This window comes from Amblyraja radiata, chromosome 2 (assembly GCF_010909765.2).
Source record: "Amblyraja radiata isolate CabotCenter1 chromosome 2, sAmbRad1.1.pri, whole genome shotgun sequence".
Taxonomy (NCBI): Eukaryota; Metazoa; Chordata; class Chondrichthyes; order Rajiformes; family Rajidae; genus Amblyraja; species Amblyraja radiata.
In genome coordinates this window covers 56,884,936-56,904,722 of record NC_045957.1, presented here as the reverse complement: position 1 = coordinate 56,904,722, position 19,787 = coordinate 56,884,936, and the positions used below count along the sequence as shown (strand labels likewise).

General features: G+C 44.4%; 1 protein-coding gene across 1 annotated transcript in view; it reads left to right on the top strand.

The window, feature by feature from the left end:
- The window catches only part of nek10 (NIMA related kinase 10), a 172,214-nt gene that overhangs the window by 142,832 nt on the left and 9,595 nt on the right, over window positions 1-19,787 (top strand). Inside the window, exons 33-35 of the mRNA XM_033047147.1 lie at window positions 2,509-2,609; window positions 11,128-11,238; window positions 12,482-12,590. Coding sequence (XP_032903038.1) covers window positions 2,509-2,609; window positions 11,128-11,238; window positions 12,482-12,590 — 321 coding nt within the window. The remainder of the gene's footprint in view (window positions 1-2,508; window positions 2,610-11,127; window positions 11,239-12,481; window positions 12,591-19,787) is intronic.

Genomic DNA, 19,787 nt, shown 5'->3' with positions numbered 1-19,787 from the left:
CGCCCCCCCCCCCACCCCTCAATCTCTACCCCCCTCCCTATCCCTCTCTACCCCCCCTCCCCCCCCCCTCTCTAGCCGCGCCTGCGCAGTTGGGGGTTATGCGTGAGTGGATAGGGCGGGGATGGGGTAAAAGGAGCGAATGAATAATGTTAATATATCAAGGGGGGGTTAGTGTGTGTGGGGGTGGTTAGTTTGTGTGTGTGTGTGATGCCGAAGGCCGCCCCCCCCCCACCGAGCTGCGCGTTGAGGGGACATGACCCAACGGGTCACCCTTGGTCTAGTATATATATATATGGTTTAAATAGGCAGCAGCATTGAACACTAAATGCCGCTTATTTTTTCGATCTCATTTTCTAATTAGCATAATTAATTAATGTGCAACTTTTGGCACTGACGAGTTATGACCAGTTTCCATTAAATTTTATCTAAACTGCAAAATTTCAGGTAAATCTCAGACATAGGTCACAAAAGTTAAATTCTAGACACATTTTGCTCGGCCCACAGCCTAAGTTTTTCAAAGCTAAATAATGGTCAATTCTTGAGTGGGCAAGTCAATTCCCCGATCTGAACCCAATTGAGCATGCTTTTTATATGCTGAAGAGGAAACTGAAGGGTACTAGCCCACAAAACAAGCACAAGCTTAAGATGGCTGCAATACAGGCCTGGCAGAGCATCACCAGAGAAGACACCCAGCAACTGGTGATGTCCATGAATCGCAGAATTCAAGCAGTCATTGCATGCAAAGGATATGCAACAAACTACTAAACATAACCAATTTCATTTACATGACATTGCAATGTCCCAAACATTATGGTGCCCTGAAATGTATAAACACAGCTGTTATATCTACATGGTGAAACCAAAATGTATAAAAATTGGCCTTTATTAAAATCTGACAATGTGCACTTTAACCACATGTGATTTTTTCTATTACAAATCTCAAATTGTGGAGTACAGAGGCAAATAAATAAATGATGGGTCTTGGTCCAAAACATTATGGAGGGCACTGTATGTTCAGGGCAATGAACGTAAGAGTTAGGTAGTCATGTTGCACTTTAAAGAACAGGTTTGGCAACATTTGAAGTCTTGTGTGCAATTCTGGTCACCCCATCACAGGAAGGATGTGGAGGCATTGGAGAGCGTGCAAAACAGATTTACCAGAATGCTGCCTAGATTAGAGTATATTAGCTATGAGAAGAGTTTGGACAAACGGGGATTGCTTTCTCTGGAGTGTCAGAGGCCAAGAAGACACCTGATATAAGCATATACATTTATTGTGTGGCATGGAAATTTAAAGAAAATGTGTGGGACAAGTTTATTTACACCAAGAGTGGTGGTTGCCTGGAACGTGCTGTCTGGGATGGTGATGGGGCCAGATACACTAATGCCATATAGACAGGCATGTGCATATGCAGGGAATGGAGGAATATGGATCACATGTCATCAGAGGAGATTTATTTAATTTAACATTTGTGCAGCATGTACAATGTGGGCTGAAAGGGCAATTTCTGTGCTGGACTGTTCTATATTCAAATAGAGCTGCATCCCATACACTGCAATTTAAGTGTGTAGATTCTGGGCAAAACTTAGGAATGGATGAGAGATTGGCTTCAGGATGAAAAAGGATTGGTACTGGTTAGTAATGCTAGAACTCATTATTGGGACAACTAATGTTTCCCCAATTTGGAAACTCAATGCAAAGTGGTAACATTTTGCAAGCAATATCATAATAATATGGTACTGTGGAAAAAAAGGAGGTAACTCAGAATTTAGTAACTTAATTGTTACTATGTGAATGGGATGTTCATTAGCTACATTAGTTTAATACAGTTATTGTAGGAAAATAAGAAAATCATAGTTTTTGATTGAATATAGATTGAATATAGAACTTGATTGAAATAGTAAAGGATAAACGGTTCATGGGAGTCCCCATATAAACAATGCCTATGTTCAAACAATGTGCAGCAACACAGAATATATTTGGATATGTATGGAATTAAAATAGTTTACTCTGTAGTTAGTTTACTGAAGATAATTCAGAATCAGAATCAGATTTTCTAATTTCTAATAATGCTCCGCTGTAAAATATTTCAACAATGGAACGTATTAAAATATTATTTGTGATTAATTTCTAACATTTTTTAGTTGGCAGAAGGCCGCAGTCACAATCACAAACATGCACGTAACCTTCTAATGGACTGGATTATTTATTTTCAAATTTTCCGTAACAAGCAATCCACGATTAATAATAATTGGAAGATCATTCATAGCTAATTGGCAAGAGTTTATTGTTTTAATGGAATGCTGTCCTATCACTATTTGAAACCTGTCTTCTTCAAAGTGTGAACTTTTTATATTAATTCATATGTCACTATCTAACAAAGTCAGTTATTTTGAACTATTTTCATACATTTACTTATTTATACTACTCTGATAGTGTTCCATCGTAAAACCGTAAACTGTCTACTTGGAATTCCTCTTATCTGATTATGGCATTCTCATTGATAGCATCTGCAGGAATAGCAGTCTCTCAACGGAAAGTACGCCAAATTAGTGACCCAATTCAACAGATTCTCATCCAGTTGCACAAAATCGTATATATTACACAGGTATGCGGTTGATTCATTGTGTTATTTTATTACAACCATTACATTTAAATGCTTTTGGTTTTAATTTTGAACAAATGTTATTCAACCCATGAATTTATTTTCTAAAATGCTTTGCTTCCATGTATTGTGATTATTGATCATGTGGCGGTATCTTTCTGAAGATTATCTTTTTCCCCTTTATCTTCTCTCTACAGCTGCAAAGATCATTTACATTTTTATCTCATAAAAGTTCATAATGATTGTTAAGTATCCAATGTGTTAATTTGTTTGTCAGGGATGAAAAATATACCTTTCATGGACAGACAGTGGCCTGAAATTCTCCTACATTTGAAAAAAACATTTTCTAATAGCATTGTATGTGGCATGCAAACCAATGTTGTGTAAGCCTGTGGGAAAACATTGTTCTGCACAGAATATGCACTGAAGGAAATTTATAGTAGTTCTGAAAGTGATGGTATTCTGGTATTTAAAGTTGTGGGGCTGATTTGACTTTGTGTGGTGTGAAGGGAAATTGGTTTAGGGTTCTCTGGCAACCAATGTGACACTGTACAAAGGGTGAAAGTGCAGAGAATGTTGTAGATACCACCCATCCTTTCATCACCCAAAAAAGTGCTACCTGCAACATCAAGGGCATCACTGATAATCATGGTGATTTTAGATATTACTTGACCCGTTGGGCCCGTCCCCAAGGCAATATTCCACCACTCTCCCATCGCCCCCAACTGCGCAGGCGCGGCTGACGGGTTCTTGTTGTGATGCCAGAGATCACCGTTGTGACACGAGTCATGGCAACCCTCCCCAACTGCGCCTCGCCATCGCTCTTCCTACCCCTATCCTCCTCCATTCCCCCTCATCCCCAGCACTCACTCCCCCTCCTCTTCACCCTCTCTTCTTTGACCTCTCCTCCTCCCCTCCCTCACTCCCCCCTCACCTCTGCCTCCCTCACCTCTGCGTCCCTCGCCCCTCCCTCCCTCACCTCCCTCCCTCTCTTCCCTTACCTTCAGTCACTCCCTCCCTCCATAACCCCTCTCCCCTCCCTACCCCCCTCCTCTCCCTCTGTTTCCCTGATCCCCCACTCCTCACCTCCCCATCCCACTATCCCTCCTCACCTCCCCCACTGCCCTCCTCTCCCTCTATCCCCCATTTCCCCCTTCCTCTACCTCCATCCCACCCTCCTCCCCCACTCTCCCTCCTCACCTCCCCATCCCACTATCCCTCCTCACCTCCCCCACTGCCCTCCTCTCCCTCTATCCCCCATTTCCCCCTTCCTCTACCTCCATCCCACCCTCCTCCCCCACTCTCCCTCCTCACCTCCCCATTTTCCACTCTCTCTACCCTCCCTAACCCCCCTCCTCTCCCTCTATCCCCCTGCTCCCTCACTCCTCACCTCCCTCCTATCCCACCATCCTATCCCACCCCCCACAATGAAAATCGTGATTTGTCTTTAAAATAACCTAAACACAATGTTAGCAGTTACTGAAAACGGAAGAATTTGATTAAAATGGATTTTTTCTTTAATGAGATTCCGGATCCCATTGTGACGTCATTGTGATGTCGAACACGGCTGATGGGCAGGGCATGTGGAAAAGTGGTTTGAAAAGAGGTTTTTGTAAAGTTTAAAATGCCAATAACTTGCAAAATACAACATCAATCCGAACTAAACTTGCCATAGCACGCCCCAGGACAATGGTAAGATGGGCCAAAAATTGTAGCGCTCTTACCTTCTTTCTTACAAATCTTTACTTTGAAAATTGGTGTGGTTTCCTTCATACAATTTTTCTGGAACCAAATATCTTCTGTTTCAACAGAACTCTTTATTGGAAACAAATAACCTGGCCCCTCAATTACATTGTGACCATATTAAATTAATGACCATAAGACAGGAGCAGAAGTAGGCCATTTGGCCATCGAATTTGCTGCACTATTTGATCATGGTTGATCTATTTTTCCCTCTCAACCCCATTCTTCTGCCTTCTCTTCATAACCTTTCACCCTTAGTAATCAAGAACCTCTCAATCTCTGCTTTAAAAATATTTAATAACTTGGCCGCAAAGCATCTGTGGCAATGAATTTCACACTCTCTGGATAAGGACATTCCTCCTCATCTACTATACAAAGGTATACCAGACTAAGTGGGACCCGTTGGGTCCCTGTCACACGAGAGGCCTGGTACCCCAACGCAATATTTCACCACTCACCCGTTCCCCCAACGCAACCCGTTGCCCAACACAATATTCCACCACTCACCCACAACCCCCAACTGCGCAGGCGCGGCTCATTTCCCCTCATCCCCCAGCACTCCCTCCCCCTCCTCTTCACCCTCCCTCTTCTTCCCCTCTCCTCCTCCCCTCTCCAATTCCCTCACTCACCTCTCCCACCCTCTCCTTTTCCCTACCTTCAGTAAGTAAGTACGTTTATTGGCCAAGTATTCACATACAAGGAATTTGCCATGGTGCTCTGCCCACAAGTAACTACATGACATACAGTGACAGTTACAAATGACTCAGAAAACACTAAACATTAATAATAATAAAACATTAATGATAAAGCACCATTGATCAAGCATGTGAACCAACAAAATACCAGATCAAAGGGAGGCTATAGATTATTGGCTGTTGAGTAGAGCAACTACTCGTGGATAAAAACAGTTTTTATGTCTGGCTGTGGCAGCTTTGACAGCCCGGAGTCGCCTTCCAGAGGGAAGTGATTCAAAGAGTTTGTGGCCCGGGTGAGAGGGGTCAGAGATGATCTTACCCGCTTGCTTCTTGGCCCTTGCTGTGTACAATTCATCAATAGAGGGAAGGTTGCAGCCAATGACCTTCTCTGCTGATCAGATGATTCGCTGCAGCCTCCAGGTGTCGTGCTTGGTGGCTGAGCCAAACCAGACCATGATCGAGAAGGTGTGAACAGACTACGATGGCCATGTAGAATTGGACCATCATTACCTGTGGCAGATTGTGCTTCCTCAGCTGCCGCAGGAAGTATATCCTCCGTTGTGCCTTTTTGACTGATGGTAGTCCCCCACTTAAGGTCCTCGGAGATGATGGTTCCCAGGAACTTAAAAGACTCCACAGATGTGACTGTGGTGTTGTTGATGGTGAGTGGGGTTAGGGGAGGGGGAGCTCTCCTAAAGTCTACAATCAATTCCACTGTCTTAAGAGCATTAAGCTCTAGGTTGTTGCGACGGCACCAGGACACCAGCTGAGACACTTCCTGTCTGTAGGCAGATTCCTCCCCATCCTGGATCAGTCCAATTAGGGTTGTGTCGTCCGCAAACTTGAGAAGCTTGACAGAGGTGTCCTTGGAGGTGCAGTCACTCCCTCCCTCCATAACTCCTCTCCCATCCCTACCCCCATCCAATCACTCTATCGCCTCCCCCTATCCCCCCACTATCCCTCCTGACTTCCCCCACTGCCCTCCTCTCCCTCTATTCTCCCTCCTCCCCCACACCCTCCTCACCTCTCCCACTTTCCTCCCTCTCCCTTAATCCCCCCCACCCTCCATCCTCACGTCCCCAGGATCTTGAGGTTGCCGCTTCTCTCCCTCCTTGCTTGCCCAGAGCTGCAGCAGCCAGCCTCAAAGCCAGGCTGAGCGTCCAGGCCCTGGATCGTTGGTTTGGCCACTCACCGCCGCTGCATTCTCAATTCTGGAAAGGCCCCAACTGCACAGGCGTGGCTGAGGACCCGTTGGGTGCCATTTGCGACGCCAGTAAAGATGCGCATGAGAACTCTCCCCCAACTGCGCATGCGCGGTTTTTTAAGTTTTTTAAATCTTAATAACTTTTAAATATACCATTGATCTCAACAAAACTTGTTTATTTGACATACCCTGGATAATGGTAAGTAAGGTGGGCCAAATATTGTAGCGCTATTGTGTACCATTTTGGTGGGGTTTTGGAATATCACGCACACACGCACGCAAACAAACAAGATGAGAGTTTTAGTAATGTATATATACTTGATCAAGTGGGACCCGTTGGGTCCCTGTCACACGGGAGGCCTGGTCCCCCAATGCAACCCGTTCCCCAAAGCTTCAGTTGGGGGCCTGGTTCCCCCAACTGAAGCCATTCCCGAACGTACAATTCCAGCACCCCCCTGCCTCCCTCAGCAGTGGACTTAAAAAAAAATCCAATTGCACTTCCCTGCCTGCCGCAATAGTTCCAATTGCAATACCAATTCACCCTCCCCCTCCTGTTGATGCACTTGCCATGATATTCCATAGAGGTGAAAAGTTCAGTGTTCCTGTCTTGCAACTTTATATTGAAGTGTGTTGGAGGCTGGCAGTAAGGATATTAAGTAAAAATCTTGTTAAAGTTGGCATTTTTAAAGCTTTAATGATCAATAACTTGTGAAATATAGTACCATAACTGGAAGCTGCTGGAAAAAAGACTTTCTGTGAGAAGCTGTTATTACAGTTGGCAATGTTCCATTGTGATGTCAATGTTGCACTCGGCAACTTGAGAGCCCATTGTGATTGGTGCACTGACAGTGGCATTGTGACATTATCACTGGAACCTGCAGGAAACGGCTCTGTGAGAAGTGGTTTTGGGCTTAAAATTGTTTTTATCTTGAATAACGAGAAATATAGGATGAAATATTAAGCTGAGTAGGATGTGGAGGGGAAAAATGCGAGTCAGAATATGTAAATATTTGAGTGTTAGCGCATAGTGTTTTTAGGAAGATACAAAACATACATACAACACACATACAAGATGACTTTTAGAGGTATAATATAGATAGATATTCTATCTATGTTATACCTGTAAAACTCCACAACAGCAACTACAGGGTTTACAGACATTTTCAGTTATGTTAGAGCAAACTTTTATTTAAAAACATGGCAATTGAATTATTGCCTATTAGAGTCATACAGCATGGAAGCAGGCCCTTCAATCCAACTTGCTCATGCCTACCAAGATATCCCATCTGCACTCATCCCACCTGACCATGTTTGGCCCATATCCCTCTAACTTTTCCTTTCCATGTATCTGTCTAAATGTCTTTTAAATGTTGTTATAGTACCTGCCACAACTACCTCCTCTGGCAATGTGTTCCCTATACCCTTCAGTATATGAGTATATACAGAAGGTTGCCCTTCAGATTACTATTCAATATTTCCTCTGACCTTAAACCTATGTCTTTTGGTTCTTGATTCCCTTACTCTGGATGAATAATTATGTGCATCAAACCTATCTGTTCCCCCTCATGATCTTATACCCCTCTATAAGATCACTCTTCACCATCCAGCGCTCCAAGGAAGAAACTTGTTAATTAGGCCTTCTTTTGGGAAAATCACTAAACTTATTTGCTGGGTTTCGCTAAAGATATTTGGCAAATTTAGAGCTTTGTCGCACAATACAGATTTGGTAAGGATAACAGTCTTTAAAATATTATTTTTTCCCCAATGTAAATTGTTCAATGTTTTTGACTGCCTGTTTAGTCGCAAGGGAGCTTTCACAACACTTCAGGATAAGGCTTAAAGCCAGCTTCTTTCCCGAGGCCGTGAGACTTTTAAACTCCCTCCCTCACTACCTCAGTGAACTGTCTGCTGCTACTGCTGCTGCTATCGACATTATTACGCTGCAGTCTTTTAACAATGCTGCTTTGTTGCTTTTTACTATTTATTCATAGGCTCATTATTATTTAGATTTTATTGTGGAAGGTTTTTATATAGTTAGAATTTATTGATGTCTTTACTGCACTTTATTGATATCTTACTGCACTATTACGTTGCTCGGACCCGAGTACAAATTTCGTTCATGATTCATGTGGAAGCATGTTTTTATCGAATGATAATAAAATGAACAATGAACAATGAATGTATGGATGATTCCATTAACCACATGTAGCATTCTTGAGTACGGCATGAACTTGATGGGAAAATGGCATCGTTTGAGCAGTAACAATTCCATAATTCTAGTTATGTACCCGCTTCCAAAATTAACCACAGCTCACACTTTAATTTATCATTGTTGGTCCAAACTGCACAAGTCTCCTGAATGTTAGTGCAATCCCAATTATTTAGCTTATGACTCTTAGTATCACCTTCAATTTTCAACACAGAACTGTTTTAGAATGTATTCACGTAGAAAGTATATGGTGATTTGCATACTCCAACAACTTTTGTTCCTACAGAACAAGAAAACTGCAACTGTTGGAAAACTGAAATAGATTACAGAAAGTCCTATATGTTGTATATGAAGCAGTGGGAGGGAGAGGGCGAGGGTAAAATAGGTAACATTTCAGGTCAATGAGAAACTAGAAACGTGAGAATGCGCATGAGTTTGAAATGAAAGAATGAGGGAGGATTGTTGAGAAAAGAAAGGTCAGTGATAAAATGGAGACCAAAGTTGTCAGGTATGTGAAAGAGAATAGGCTACAGCGATATAAAAGAGGGAATTGGATTAATGGAATTGCTCTGAAAACCAGCATAAATTCTATGGACTGAATACCCTCTTTCCATGCCATAAGAAAATAGCATAAAATATGACACCTGCTCTCAGTGCCATCTGGTTGATGATAGCAATTAGGGAGGAGAAAAAATACTGGCAATATGCAACATGTCAGGCAATGTCAGGAGAGGAAAAGGAGGTCAACTTCGCATCAGAACTGGCTAGTTTTGACACAGACAGGATGGGCTGATTATATGAGATTATTGAATTCAATTTTGTCTCAATGGTTGCCTAGTGCCTCGTATATAGCCTCCAATGCAGGTGGTCAAATGTAGAGGTAACAACGGGAATGGGATAGGGACTTAAAATGAAAGGCAACATGAAGCTCGAGGTAATCCTTGCAGACTGCATGAAGGTGTTCTGCAAGCCAGTTGCCCAACCTGTGTTGGATTTGCTAGAGGAAACCATGAAAAACATATTAAATAACTTGATAGAAAGTAATTGCATATGATTTTTTGCTTCACCTGGAAGGACTCTTTAGGTCCCCAGATAGCGAACAAAGAACAAGGAGTTACACGGTTGGTGGAAAAAGAAAAACAGATCTGCAAGTCATGAAGAGAATCGTCCCTTCGGAATGGCAAAAATGGAGGGGAAGGGAAAATGATGCTGGTGAAATCTCTCATTGAAGCTAGTGGAATTCAATGATCCATTGAATGTAAAGTTTTATTTTGGGGAAGGGAATAGTGTTGCAGGAATGGGATGAAAGGTATGAACTAGAGAAACCATATCTGTTTTGGCTGGGAGGAGTGAGGGTGAAAACAGGTGCGGGACTGGCTGGGAAATAAGTGGTTAAGGGAAAAGGAAGACATTCTCAAGCTCACAGAACTAGGTCTCTGCACATCCATCTGCAACTGGATCCTCAACAAACCTCAATCTGTAGAAATTGGCAGCAACATTTCTTCCTCGATAACCATCAGCATAGGAGCACCTCAAAGCCACATGTTCGGCCCCCTGCTCTACTCTATACTCATGACTGTGTAGCTGGAGACAGTTCAGCTCTATCTTCAAATTTGCCTACAACACCACTGTTGTTGGACAAATTACAGATGCCGATGAGTCAGAGCATAGGAGGAAGATTGATCAACTGACCAGATGATGCCAGAACAACAACCTTGCTTACATCATCAGTAAAACCAAGGAACTGATTGTTGACTCTGGAAGAAGAAGGTCGAGGATCCACAAACCTGTGCACATCGACAGAACAGTTGTGAAGAGAGTCAAAAACTTCAAATTCCTGACCGTGCATATCTCTGAGGATCTGTCCTGGGCCCAGAACATTATTACAACAATAAAGAAAGCCCATCATATCTCAATGAATAGAAAATTATTCGGTGCAATCCCGTCAATCCATTTCCCTCACTTATATTCCTGCAATCTATTCTCTATCACATACCTGACAACTTTGGACTCCATTATATCACTGACCTTACTTTTCTCTCCTATCCTCCCTTTTATCTATATATGTGTATAGTGTGTGTGGGGGTGGTTAGTGTGTGTGACGCTGCAGGCCGCCACCCCCTCCCCCAACCGCGCGTTGAGGGGACGGGACCCAACGGGTCCCACTTGGTCTAGTATATTACTAAAACTCTCATCTTGTTTGGTTATTTGTTAGCGTGTGAGTGAGTCCTGTAATCTCCGTCAAAACGGTACATGATAGCGCTACAATGTTTGGCCCAACTTACTTACCATTGTCTCGGGGTGTGCAATAGCCAAGTTTTGTTCAGATTGATGGTGTTTTTTAAATTATTGACATTTTAAAGTTTACAAATACAACTTTACATAAACAATTTTCCACTTTCCCTGCACATCAGCTGCATTCGACGTCACAATGACATCACAATGGGATCCTGAATTTCCGCGTGGAAAACAGACGCATTCCGTGATCCTCTGTTCAATGCTATTGAAACAATTAGCGAGCCCACAATATGTATTTTGTCTTATGATGTAAAATAATTAAATCTATATCATCAGACCTTTATGTCAAGACATTCTACAGATTTTATCTTATTTAACTGAATTAACGAGAAGCTCTCAAATTCTAAGTACGATTCTCCTCTCTCTACACAGCTTCCACCTACTTTACATCACAACTTTCGAAAAAGTGTAATTGAGAGGTTTAAGAAATCATTATTCAGTCCACAGAGCAATCCTTGCAACTTGAAAGCGGAACTGAAAAAGGTTTGTTGTTATAACACTGATAAAATGATGTGATGCAAATCTTGGAAGTGAAATATTCTGAAATTTCAAACATACTTCTGAGCCATAAATCTTCTAAGCCAAGGGAAAGTATGAACTGCAATTTCACAAAATATAGAAATCAAGGAGCCTCTGGTCATATTACTAATGTGCAAGGTATTGAATTCTGTGCAATGTGTTAATCTGTTCGCAGCGGAATGGTACCATTCGGCGCCACCGTTTCGGCACCGCTGTTTCGGCGCCTCCGTTTGGAGGCGCCGATCTTTTGCTAATTCATGAGAACGTCTCATTAAACACACCCAAAACCACTACAACCAGGTAGAGAGCAGAAGATTGAGGGTAAAAACAAATCATTTTTAAAGTGCAATCATTAACAAAGTAGACAGTAAATTATTACAAAGTCTCGAAAATCATTCTACTGGTTTAGCTTCAGGTTTATTATTGTTATATACTTAATTAAGATGAAAGTTTAGATGAATAAAGATTAGTTACCGGCTGGTTATTTTTTTTTGGGCATAGGAAAATTCATGACACAATTTATAGGGGACAACAGAAACCTACATTTATATTAAACGGGGGAACAATCAGAAACAGCGGTGCCGAAAAGTACCCGACCCGTTCGCAGAGCTATAGGGAGAGGTTGAACAGGCTGGGACCCTATTCCTTTGCAGGACGACGAGGGGTGCTCTTATAGAGGTGTATAAAATCATGAGTCTCTTTGCCGAGTAGGGGAATCAAGAACCATAGGTTTATGGTGAGGGGGAAAAGATTTAATCTGAGGGGTATCTTTTTCAAACAAAGGGTGGTGAGTGTATGGAACAGCTGCTAGAGGAGGTAGTTGAGGCAGGGACTTTCACAATGTTTAAAAAACAATTGAAACTGGATATAAGAAACAATTATCCATTAAACCTGGATAGGACATGTTTAGAGGGATATATGCCAAACGTAGGCAGGTGGGACTAGTGCAGATGGGACATGTTGCTCGGTGTGGGAAGGTTGGGCTGAAGGAACTGTTTCCATGCTGTATGGCACTAAGACTATGACAATTCAGTGAATTTTCAGTGCATTACCAAATGACATTGCCATATTGTAGAAACATAACAAAACAGTAAATTTTTATCTTGTATATTTTCACTTTCACATTACTTCATACCATTTGAGATTCTTAAGAAAAATGTTACTGCCAAAATCACATCATAAACACATTTATTAACTTCAATGACAGCTTCTTCAAGGGTCTCCAGAACTGATTGAACTGAACTTCGTCACTGCGGACTGTAATTTAATGCGTCAGACATCCAGGGAGAATGCAGCATTCCCTGGAGACAGAGCAGGTAACAATCATTTAATCAACATCTACCTTATCCACAACATCTTTTCACAATGGCAGGCAGTGACTAGTGGGGTACCGCAAGGCTCAGTGCTGGGACCCCAGCTATTTACAATATATATTAATGATCTGGATGAGGGAATTGAAGGCAATATCTCCAAGTTTGCGGATGACACTAAGCTGGGGGGCAGTGTTAGCTGTGAGGAGGATGCTAGGAGACTGCAAGGTGACTTGGATAGGCTGGGTGAGTGGGCAAATGTTTGGCAGATGCAGTATAATGTGGATAAATGTGAGGTTATCCATTTTGGTGGCAAAAACAGGAAAGCAGACTATTATCTAAATGGTGGCCGACTAGGAAAAGGGGAGATGCAGCGAGACCTGGGTGTCATGGTACACCAGTCATTGAAAGTGGGCATGCAGGTGCAGCAGGCAGTGAAGAAAGCGAATGGTATGTTAGCTTTCATAGCAAAAGGATTTGAGTATAGGAGCAGGGAGGTTCTACTGTAGTTGTACAGGGTCTTGGTGAGACCACACCTGGAGTATTGCGTACAGTTTTGGTCTCCAAATGTGAGGAAGGACATTATTGCCATAGAGGGAGTGCAGAGAAGGTTCACCAGACTGATTCCTGGGATGTCAGGACTGTCTTATGAAGAAAGACTGGATAGACTTGGTTTATACTCTCTAGAATTTAGGAGATTGAGAGGGGATCTTATAGAAACTTACAAAATTCTTAAGGGGTTGGACAGGCTAGATGCAGGAAGATTGCTCCCGATGTTGGGGAAGTCCAGGACAAGGGGTCACAGCTTAAGGATAAGGGGGAAATCCTTTAAAACCGAGATGAGAAGAACTTTTTTCACACAGAGAGTGGTGAATCTCTGGAACTCTCTGCCACAGAGGGTATTCGAGGCCAGTTCATTGGCTATATTTAAGAGGGAGTTAGATGTGGTCCTTGTGGCTAAAGGGATCAGGGGGTATGGAGAGAAGGCAGGGATGGGATACTGAGTTGGATGATCAGCCATGATCATATTGAATGGCGGTGCAGGCTCGAAGGGCCGAATGGCCTACTCCTGCACCTAATTTCTATGTTTCTATGTTTCTATCTTACCCACAAAATATGTTTACTCCATGAGAAACTATAGTATGTTTAGTAGAAGGCACATACTGCAGCCACTGAGCCAGTTGATATGATGGATAGGAAATCAATCAAGTGGGCTACTTTGTCCTGGAGTGTGAAGCTTTTTATGTCAATGGAGCACCACTCACCTTTGGTACTTCACCAGCAGCAACTGTTAAAGGCCATTCTCACGTTACGAGCTGACACGAGGTAACCCGAGTTAAACCTCGTGGTAATAACGTACGATTAACGTACGGCATTCGTGGACGCAACGTAGTGCATTGTGGCGCTAACGACAGGTTCTCGTGTAACTTGTCTACTCTTGCAAAAAATCAAACATGTTTGAAATTTTCCATGAGTCAATTTTACTCTTGTGGTTAATAATTGAAACATTTAAACTCGATTTAAGAACGTAGTGGCCCGTGCATTTACCTTAGTGTATCGTGAGTCTACCGTGGGAACTCTTTAACTCAGCGGGCAGGCAGCAGCAGATTGTCGCTCCCTTCAGTTTCCCAGTGACAGTCACCTGCCACGCGAGAGAGATCATGCACTGTTGTAGGTCTCCTTTGCACGTCGGTGTTTCTGTCTTTCTCCACTCATTGTTGGCCCCATCTGTCACCACCCCCACCTGCACCCCTCTGCTTCCCGGCCATGTGTGTGACCCCTTCCCTCCCCTCTCCAGCTCCCCGCCCATTGCACCGGCGCGGAGGCTTTGCACTGTCTTCACGTCGGCGATGCCAGCGGGTCCGTGCCAGTCACCGGAGACGTCAGGACCAATGGGACATCGACCCCCAGGCCCACCAGGCCCACTGCTAGCACGGAGAACCCAGAGACCCACAGCAAACAGCAACTCCAGCCCAGCCCCGCTCCAACTCCAGAGGAACCCGGGTAGCGGATGAGGGGGCGCAGCTCGGGCGAACTGCCACTTGTCGCCGTAGCGGCCCATCGGGGAGCGGGTTCCTGTTGGTCCTGACGTCTCCGGCCACCCCCCTGTACAGGAGCTGAGACTGGGAACTGTACCGCCCTTGCAGGTGAGCAGGAGAGTGTGGTTGTTTGCAGTTGCAGAGGGAGGGGGCAAGGGCGGTACAGTTCCCAGTCTCAGCTCCATTCCAGGGGGGTGGCCGGAGACGTCAGGACCAACAGGACACCGACCCCCAGGCCCACTGCAAGCACGGAGATCCCAGAGACCCACAGCCAGCAGCAACTCCAGCCCAGCCCCGCTCCAACTCCAGAGGAACACGCTCCGCGTAGGGGCAGAAGCTGTTGGTGTGCAAGGTACGTCTTGTTCTTGGGGTGGCGGATGAGGGGGCGCAGCTCGGGCTGTGGGCGAACTGCCACTTGTCGCCGTAGCGGCCCATCGGGGAGCGGATTCCTCTGGAGTTGGAGGGGGAGGGGGGTATTGTGCTGTTTGATCGCCCCCTGCTATCCCAGGGACAGGGAGACACAGCGGCTTTTGAGACTGGTGGGCAATCACTTCCAAAGTTCTGCCCACACAGTCAGTACACCTCTCCTACACTTGTCTCCCGCACTAAGATCACCCCGCAGAGAATGATCCCAGCCTAACCCAAGAGCCATGTCACCCCAGACAGATTAATGACGCCCCCCCCCCCCCCCAACCTCTCTCCATCTCAATTCACGGCTGGGCACCAAAGCAACTCAGGAGGCGAACCTTGAGCTCCGTCTCACAACAATCTGATGTGCACTTCCGTCCACATTCAAAGATTTAATCTCCCGTCTCCCCGCAGTGTGTAGACATGGCAGTAAATTCAATTAAAACATATCAAACCTGTGTGTTTCAAACAAATCATAAGTATAACTGCTCTGGCACTGGATGGTGCGCATTTTCCCTTTGTAGGTCACATCAATAGATGCGGCCGCTCTGAATTATATCTTTAAAACAAAGCCACAGGATGGAGAGGTCTTCTTTAACACTGTTGCTTATTAAAACATAACACTGTTGCTTATTAAAACAAAACTTCAATCAGGATTGGCTCAAGAGTAACTCGGGAGACGAACTGGGAACATCGCAGAAATGACAAGTAAACGGGAAACTGCCGTCTATCCGTGGGAACTCGGTTAACCTCTTGATCTTTCACTTGTTATATCGTGCTCAACCACGACCCCTTCACTCGGGTTACCTCTTGCATCAGCTCGTAACGTGAGAATGGCCTATTATACTACCATACTTCAATCTGCTAAAAGTATTTCTCATCCTTTATGAAATGTGCCCATAATGAAAATCAACTATATTAAAAAAGGGTAGGAAAATTGTTCTGGTCGATGCCCAGAGCTTAAGTGGATCTTGAACAAGAAGCAACAAAGAGAAGCAGGGAGAAGAACTGATGGCAGAAGCCCGTGGGCAAGGTGAATAAGTCACAGGGGGAAAACAGTTTAAAACTGAGGAATTTGGTTTGTAAATTGGTAAATTAGGCAATTCATAAGTCAATATAAGCAAGGTTGCTCTATGGGAGCGGCAGTGAGGGAAGTGCCTTGTGAGGGAAGTGTGAGTCTTTGGCTCGAGAGTCTCCGACGAGGAGGCTGATGAGGAGGCTAAGCAAAATGCTGGACAGAGAGAGACAAAAGAAGGAGATGTCAAGCAAGCTGATTCAGTGTGATGCTTGCAGTATGTGGGAGGTCAAGGACACTGCTGGTGCCTCTGGCTGCTACAAATGTGAGAAGTGCATCCAGGTACAGCTCCTGAAGGGCCGTGTTGGGGAACTGGAGAAGCAAGTGGATGACCTCAGGTTCGTCCGAGAAACTGAATCGTTCCTCGATGAGTCCTACAGTAAGATTGTTACACCTAAGGTACTGGAAGAGAGAAGGTGGATGACGGTGAGAAAGGGATGGAAACATGGAATGCAAAGGTCCCCGGGTGTTGTACCTCTTGTGAACAGGTTCACCCACTTAAAAGGGACCAAAGACACTAACACACTGAGCGGCGCACTGGCTTGCGAAGCAAAAAGTGCTGTTGAGCCAAAACCAAAGAGGCCGACGTCAGGAGTTGGAGACTCCATTGTGAGAGGTAAGAACAGGGGTTTCTGCAGGATTCGAGGATGGCGTGCTGCCTCCCTGGTTCCAGGATGTCACGGACAGAGTGCACAAAATCCTCAAGGGCGAAGGTGAACAGCGGGAAGTTGTAGTGCATGTTGGCACAAACTATGTCGGAAAGAAGGGGATTAATATTCTGAAGCGTGACTTTGGAGAGCTCGGAAAAGTGCTGAAAAGCAGGAACTCCAGGGTGGTTATCTCCGGTTTGCTTCCAGTTCCTCGTGCTGGCGAGAGCAGGAACGGAGATACAGGACCTGAATGTGTGACTGAGGAACTGGTGCAGGGGGCAAGGATTTAGATTCTTTGACCACTGGGATCTGTTTTGGAGTAAGGGGGAACTGTACAAAAGGGATGGATTGCACCGTAACAGGGGGGGGACTGGCATTCTGGCAGGCAGGTTTACCACTGCGACACAGGTGGTTTTAAACTAAATAAGGGGGGGGGGGGGTGTCAAATGGGATAGTCAAGGATGGTGTGAAAGGGAAAGGGAAAGGGAGTAAAGGGACAGTTAATGACCCCACAATTAATGGGAAAGAAAGCTCACAAAGGGATAGGAGAGTAAGGCCAAGTGTAATAGGGATCGATGTGAAAGGTGAGATGCGTAAGGAATTAAAAGTATTGTATATGAATGCGCGAAGTATAAGTAGCAAAATAGATGAGCTTGAGGCTCAGTTAGAGGTTGGTAGATATGACATTGTGGGGATTATCGAGACGTGTCTGCAGGAGGATCGGGCCTGGGAACTTAATATTCAGGGTTAAACAACCTATGGAAAGGACAGTCAGGTGGGCAGAGGAGGGGGGGTGGCTCTGCTGGTGAGGGATGGATTTCAGTCCCTTGCGAGGGAAGACATAGGGACTGACGAGGTAGAGTCACTGTGGATTGATTTGAGGAATTGCAAAGGCAAGAAGACACTAATTGGTGTTATGTACAGACCCCCAAACAGTAGCCCGGATGTAGGGTGCAAGTTGCTGCAGGAGTTAAAACTGGCATGTAACAAAGGTAATGCCACTGTGGTGATGAGGGATTTCAATATGCAGGTAGACTGGGAAAATCAGGTTGGTTCAGGACACCAAGAAAGACAGTTTGTAGAGTGTCACCGAGACGGATTCTTAGAGCAGCTTGTAATGGAGCCGACCAGAGAAAAGGCAATTCCGGATTTAGTGTTGTCCAATGAACCAGATATGATAAGAGAACTCGAGGTAAAGGAACCACTTGGAGGTAGTGTTCATAAGATGATTAGTTTTAATCTGCAATTTGAGAAGGAGAAGGTTAAATCGGAAGTGTCAGTGAAGCAGTTGAACAAAGGGGACTATGAAGGCATGAGAGAAGAGCTGGCCAAGGTAGACTGGAAAGGGATCCTAGCAGGAATGACGGTGGAACAGCGATGGCAGGAATTTCTGGGCATAATCCGGAAGACGCAGGATCATTTCATTCCAAAAAGGAAGAAAGATTCCAAGGGGAGTAAAAGGCAACCGTGGCTGACAAGAGAAGTTAGGGATGGAATAAAACTAAAAGAAAAGATGTCTAACAGAGAGTAGCCAGAAGCCAGAGGATTGGGAAACTTTCATTAGACAACAAAAGGAAACAAGACGGGAATGCGGGCTGAAAAGATGAAGTAAGAGGGGAAGCAGGCCAGGAATGTAAAGAAGGACAGTAAAAGCTTCTTTAGATATGTTAAGGGAAAAAGAGTAGCAAAGTCAAATGTGGCTCCCTTGAAGGCAGACACGGGTGAAATTATTATGGGGAACAAGGAAATGGCACAAGAGTTGAACAGGTACTTCGGATCTGTCTTCACTAAGGAAGACACAAACAATCTCCCAAAAGTACTAAATGACAGAGGATCTAAGGGGGTAGTGGAACTGAATTTTTTTTAAATTAGGCGAGAAATAGTATTGGGTAGGCTAATGGGACTGAAGGATGATAAATCCCCTGGGCCTGGTGGTCTGCATCCCAGGGTCCTCAGGGAGGTGGCTCTAGAAATGGTGGATGCATTGGTGATCATTTTCCAATGTTTAATAAATTCAGGGTCAGTTCCTGTGGATTGGAGGATAGCTAATGTTATCCCCCTTTTCAAGAAAGGAGCGAGAGAACAGAGAGTACAGAGAAGGTTCACCAGACTGATTCCTGGGATGGCAGGACTTTCATATGAAGAAAAACTGGATAGACTCGGCTTGTACACACTGGAATTCAGAAGATTGAGAGGGGATCTTATAGAAACTTACAAAATTCTTAAGAGGTTGGACAGGCTAGATGCAGGAAGATTATTCCCGATGTTGGGGAAGTCAAGAACTAGGGGTTACAGTTTAAGGATAAGAGGGAAGTCTTTTAGGACCGAGATGAGAAAATCATTTTTTACACAGAGAGTGGTGAATCTGTGGAATTCTCTGCCACAGAAGGTAGTTGAGGCCAGTTCATTGGCTATATTTAAGAGGGAGTTAGATGTGGCCCTTGTGGCGAAAGGGATCAGGGGGTATGGAGAGAAGGCAGGTACAGGATACTGAGTTGGATGATCAGCCATGATCATATCGAATGGCGGTGCAGGCTCGAAGGGCCGAATGGCCTACTCCTGCACCTATTTTCTATGTTTCTATGAGAGAGAAAACTGGAAATTACAGACCAGTTAGCCTGACTTCGGTGGTGGGAAAGATGCTGGAGTCAATTATTAAAGAGGTAATAATGGGGCATTTGGATAGCAGTAAAAGGATTAGTCCAAGTCAGCATGGATTTATGAAAGGAAAATCATGCTTTACTAATCTTCTGGAATTTTTTGAGGATGTGACAAGTAAAATGGATGAAGGGGAGCCAGTGGATGTAGTGTATCTCGACTTTCAGAAAGCCTTTGATAAGGTCCCAGACTGGTGACTAAAATTAGAGCACATGGTATTGGGGGTAGGGTGTTGACATGGATAGAAAATTGTTTGGCAGACAGGAAGCAAAGAGTAGGAGTGAACGAGTCCTTTTCAGAATGGCAGGCAGTGGCGAGTGGAGTGCCGCAAGGCTCGGTGTTGGGACCGTAACTGTTTACCATATATACTAAT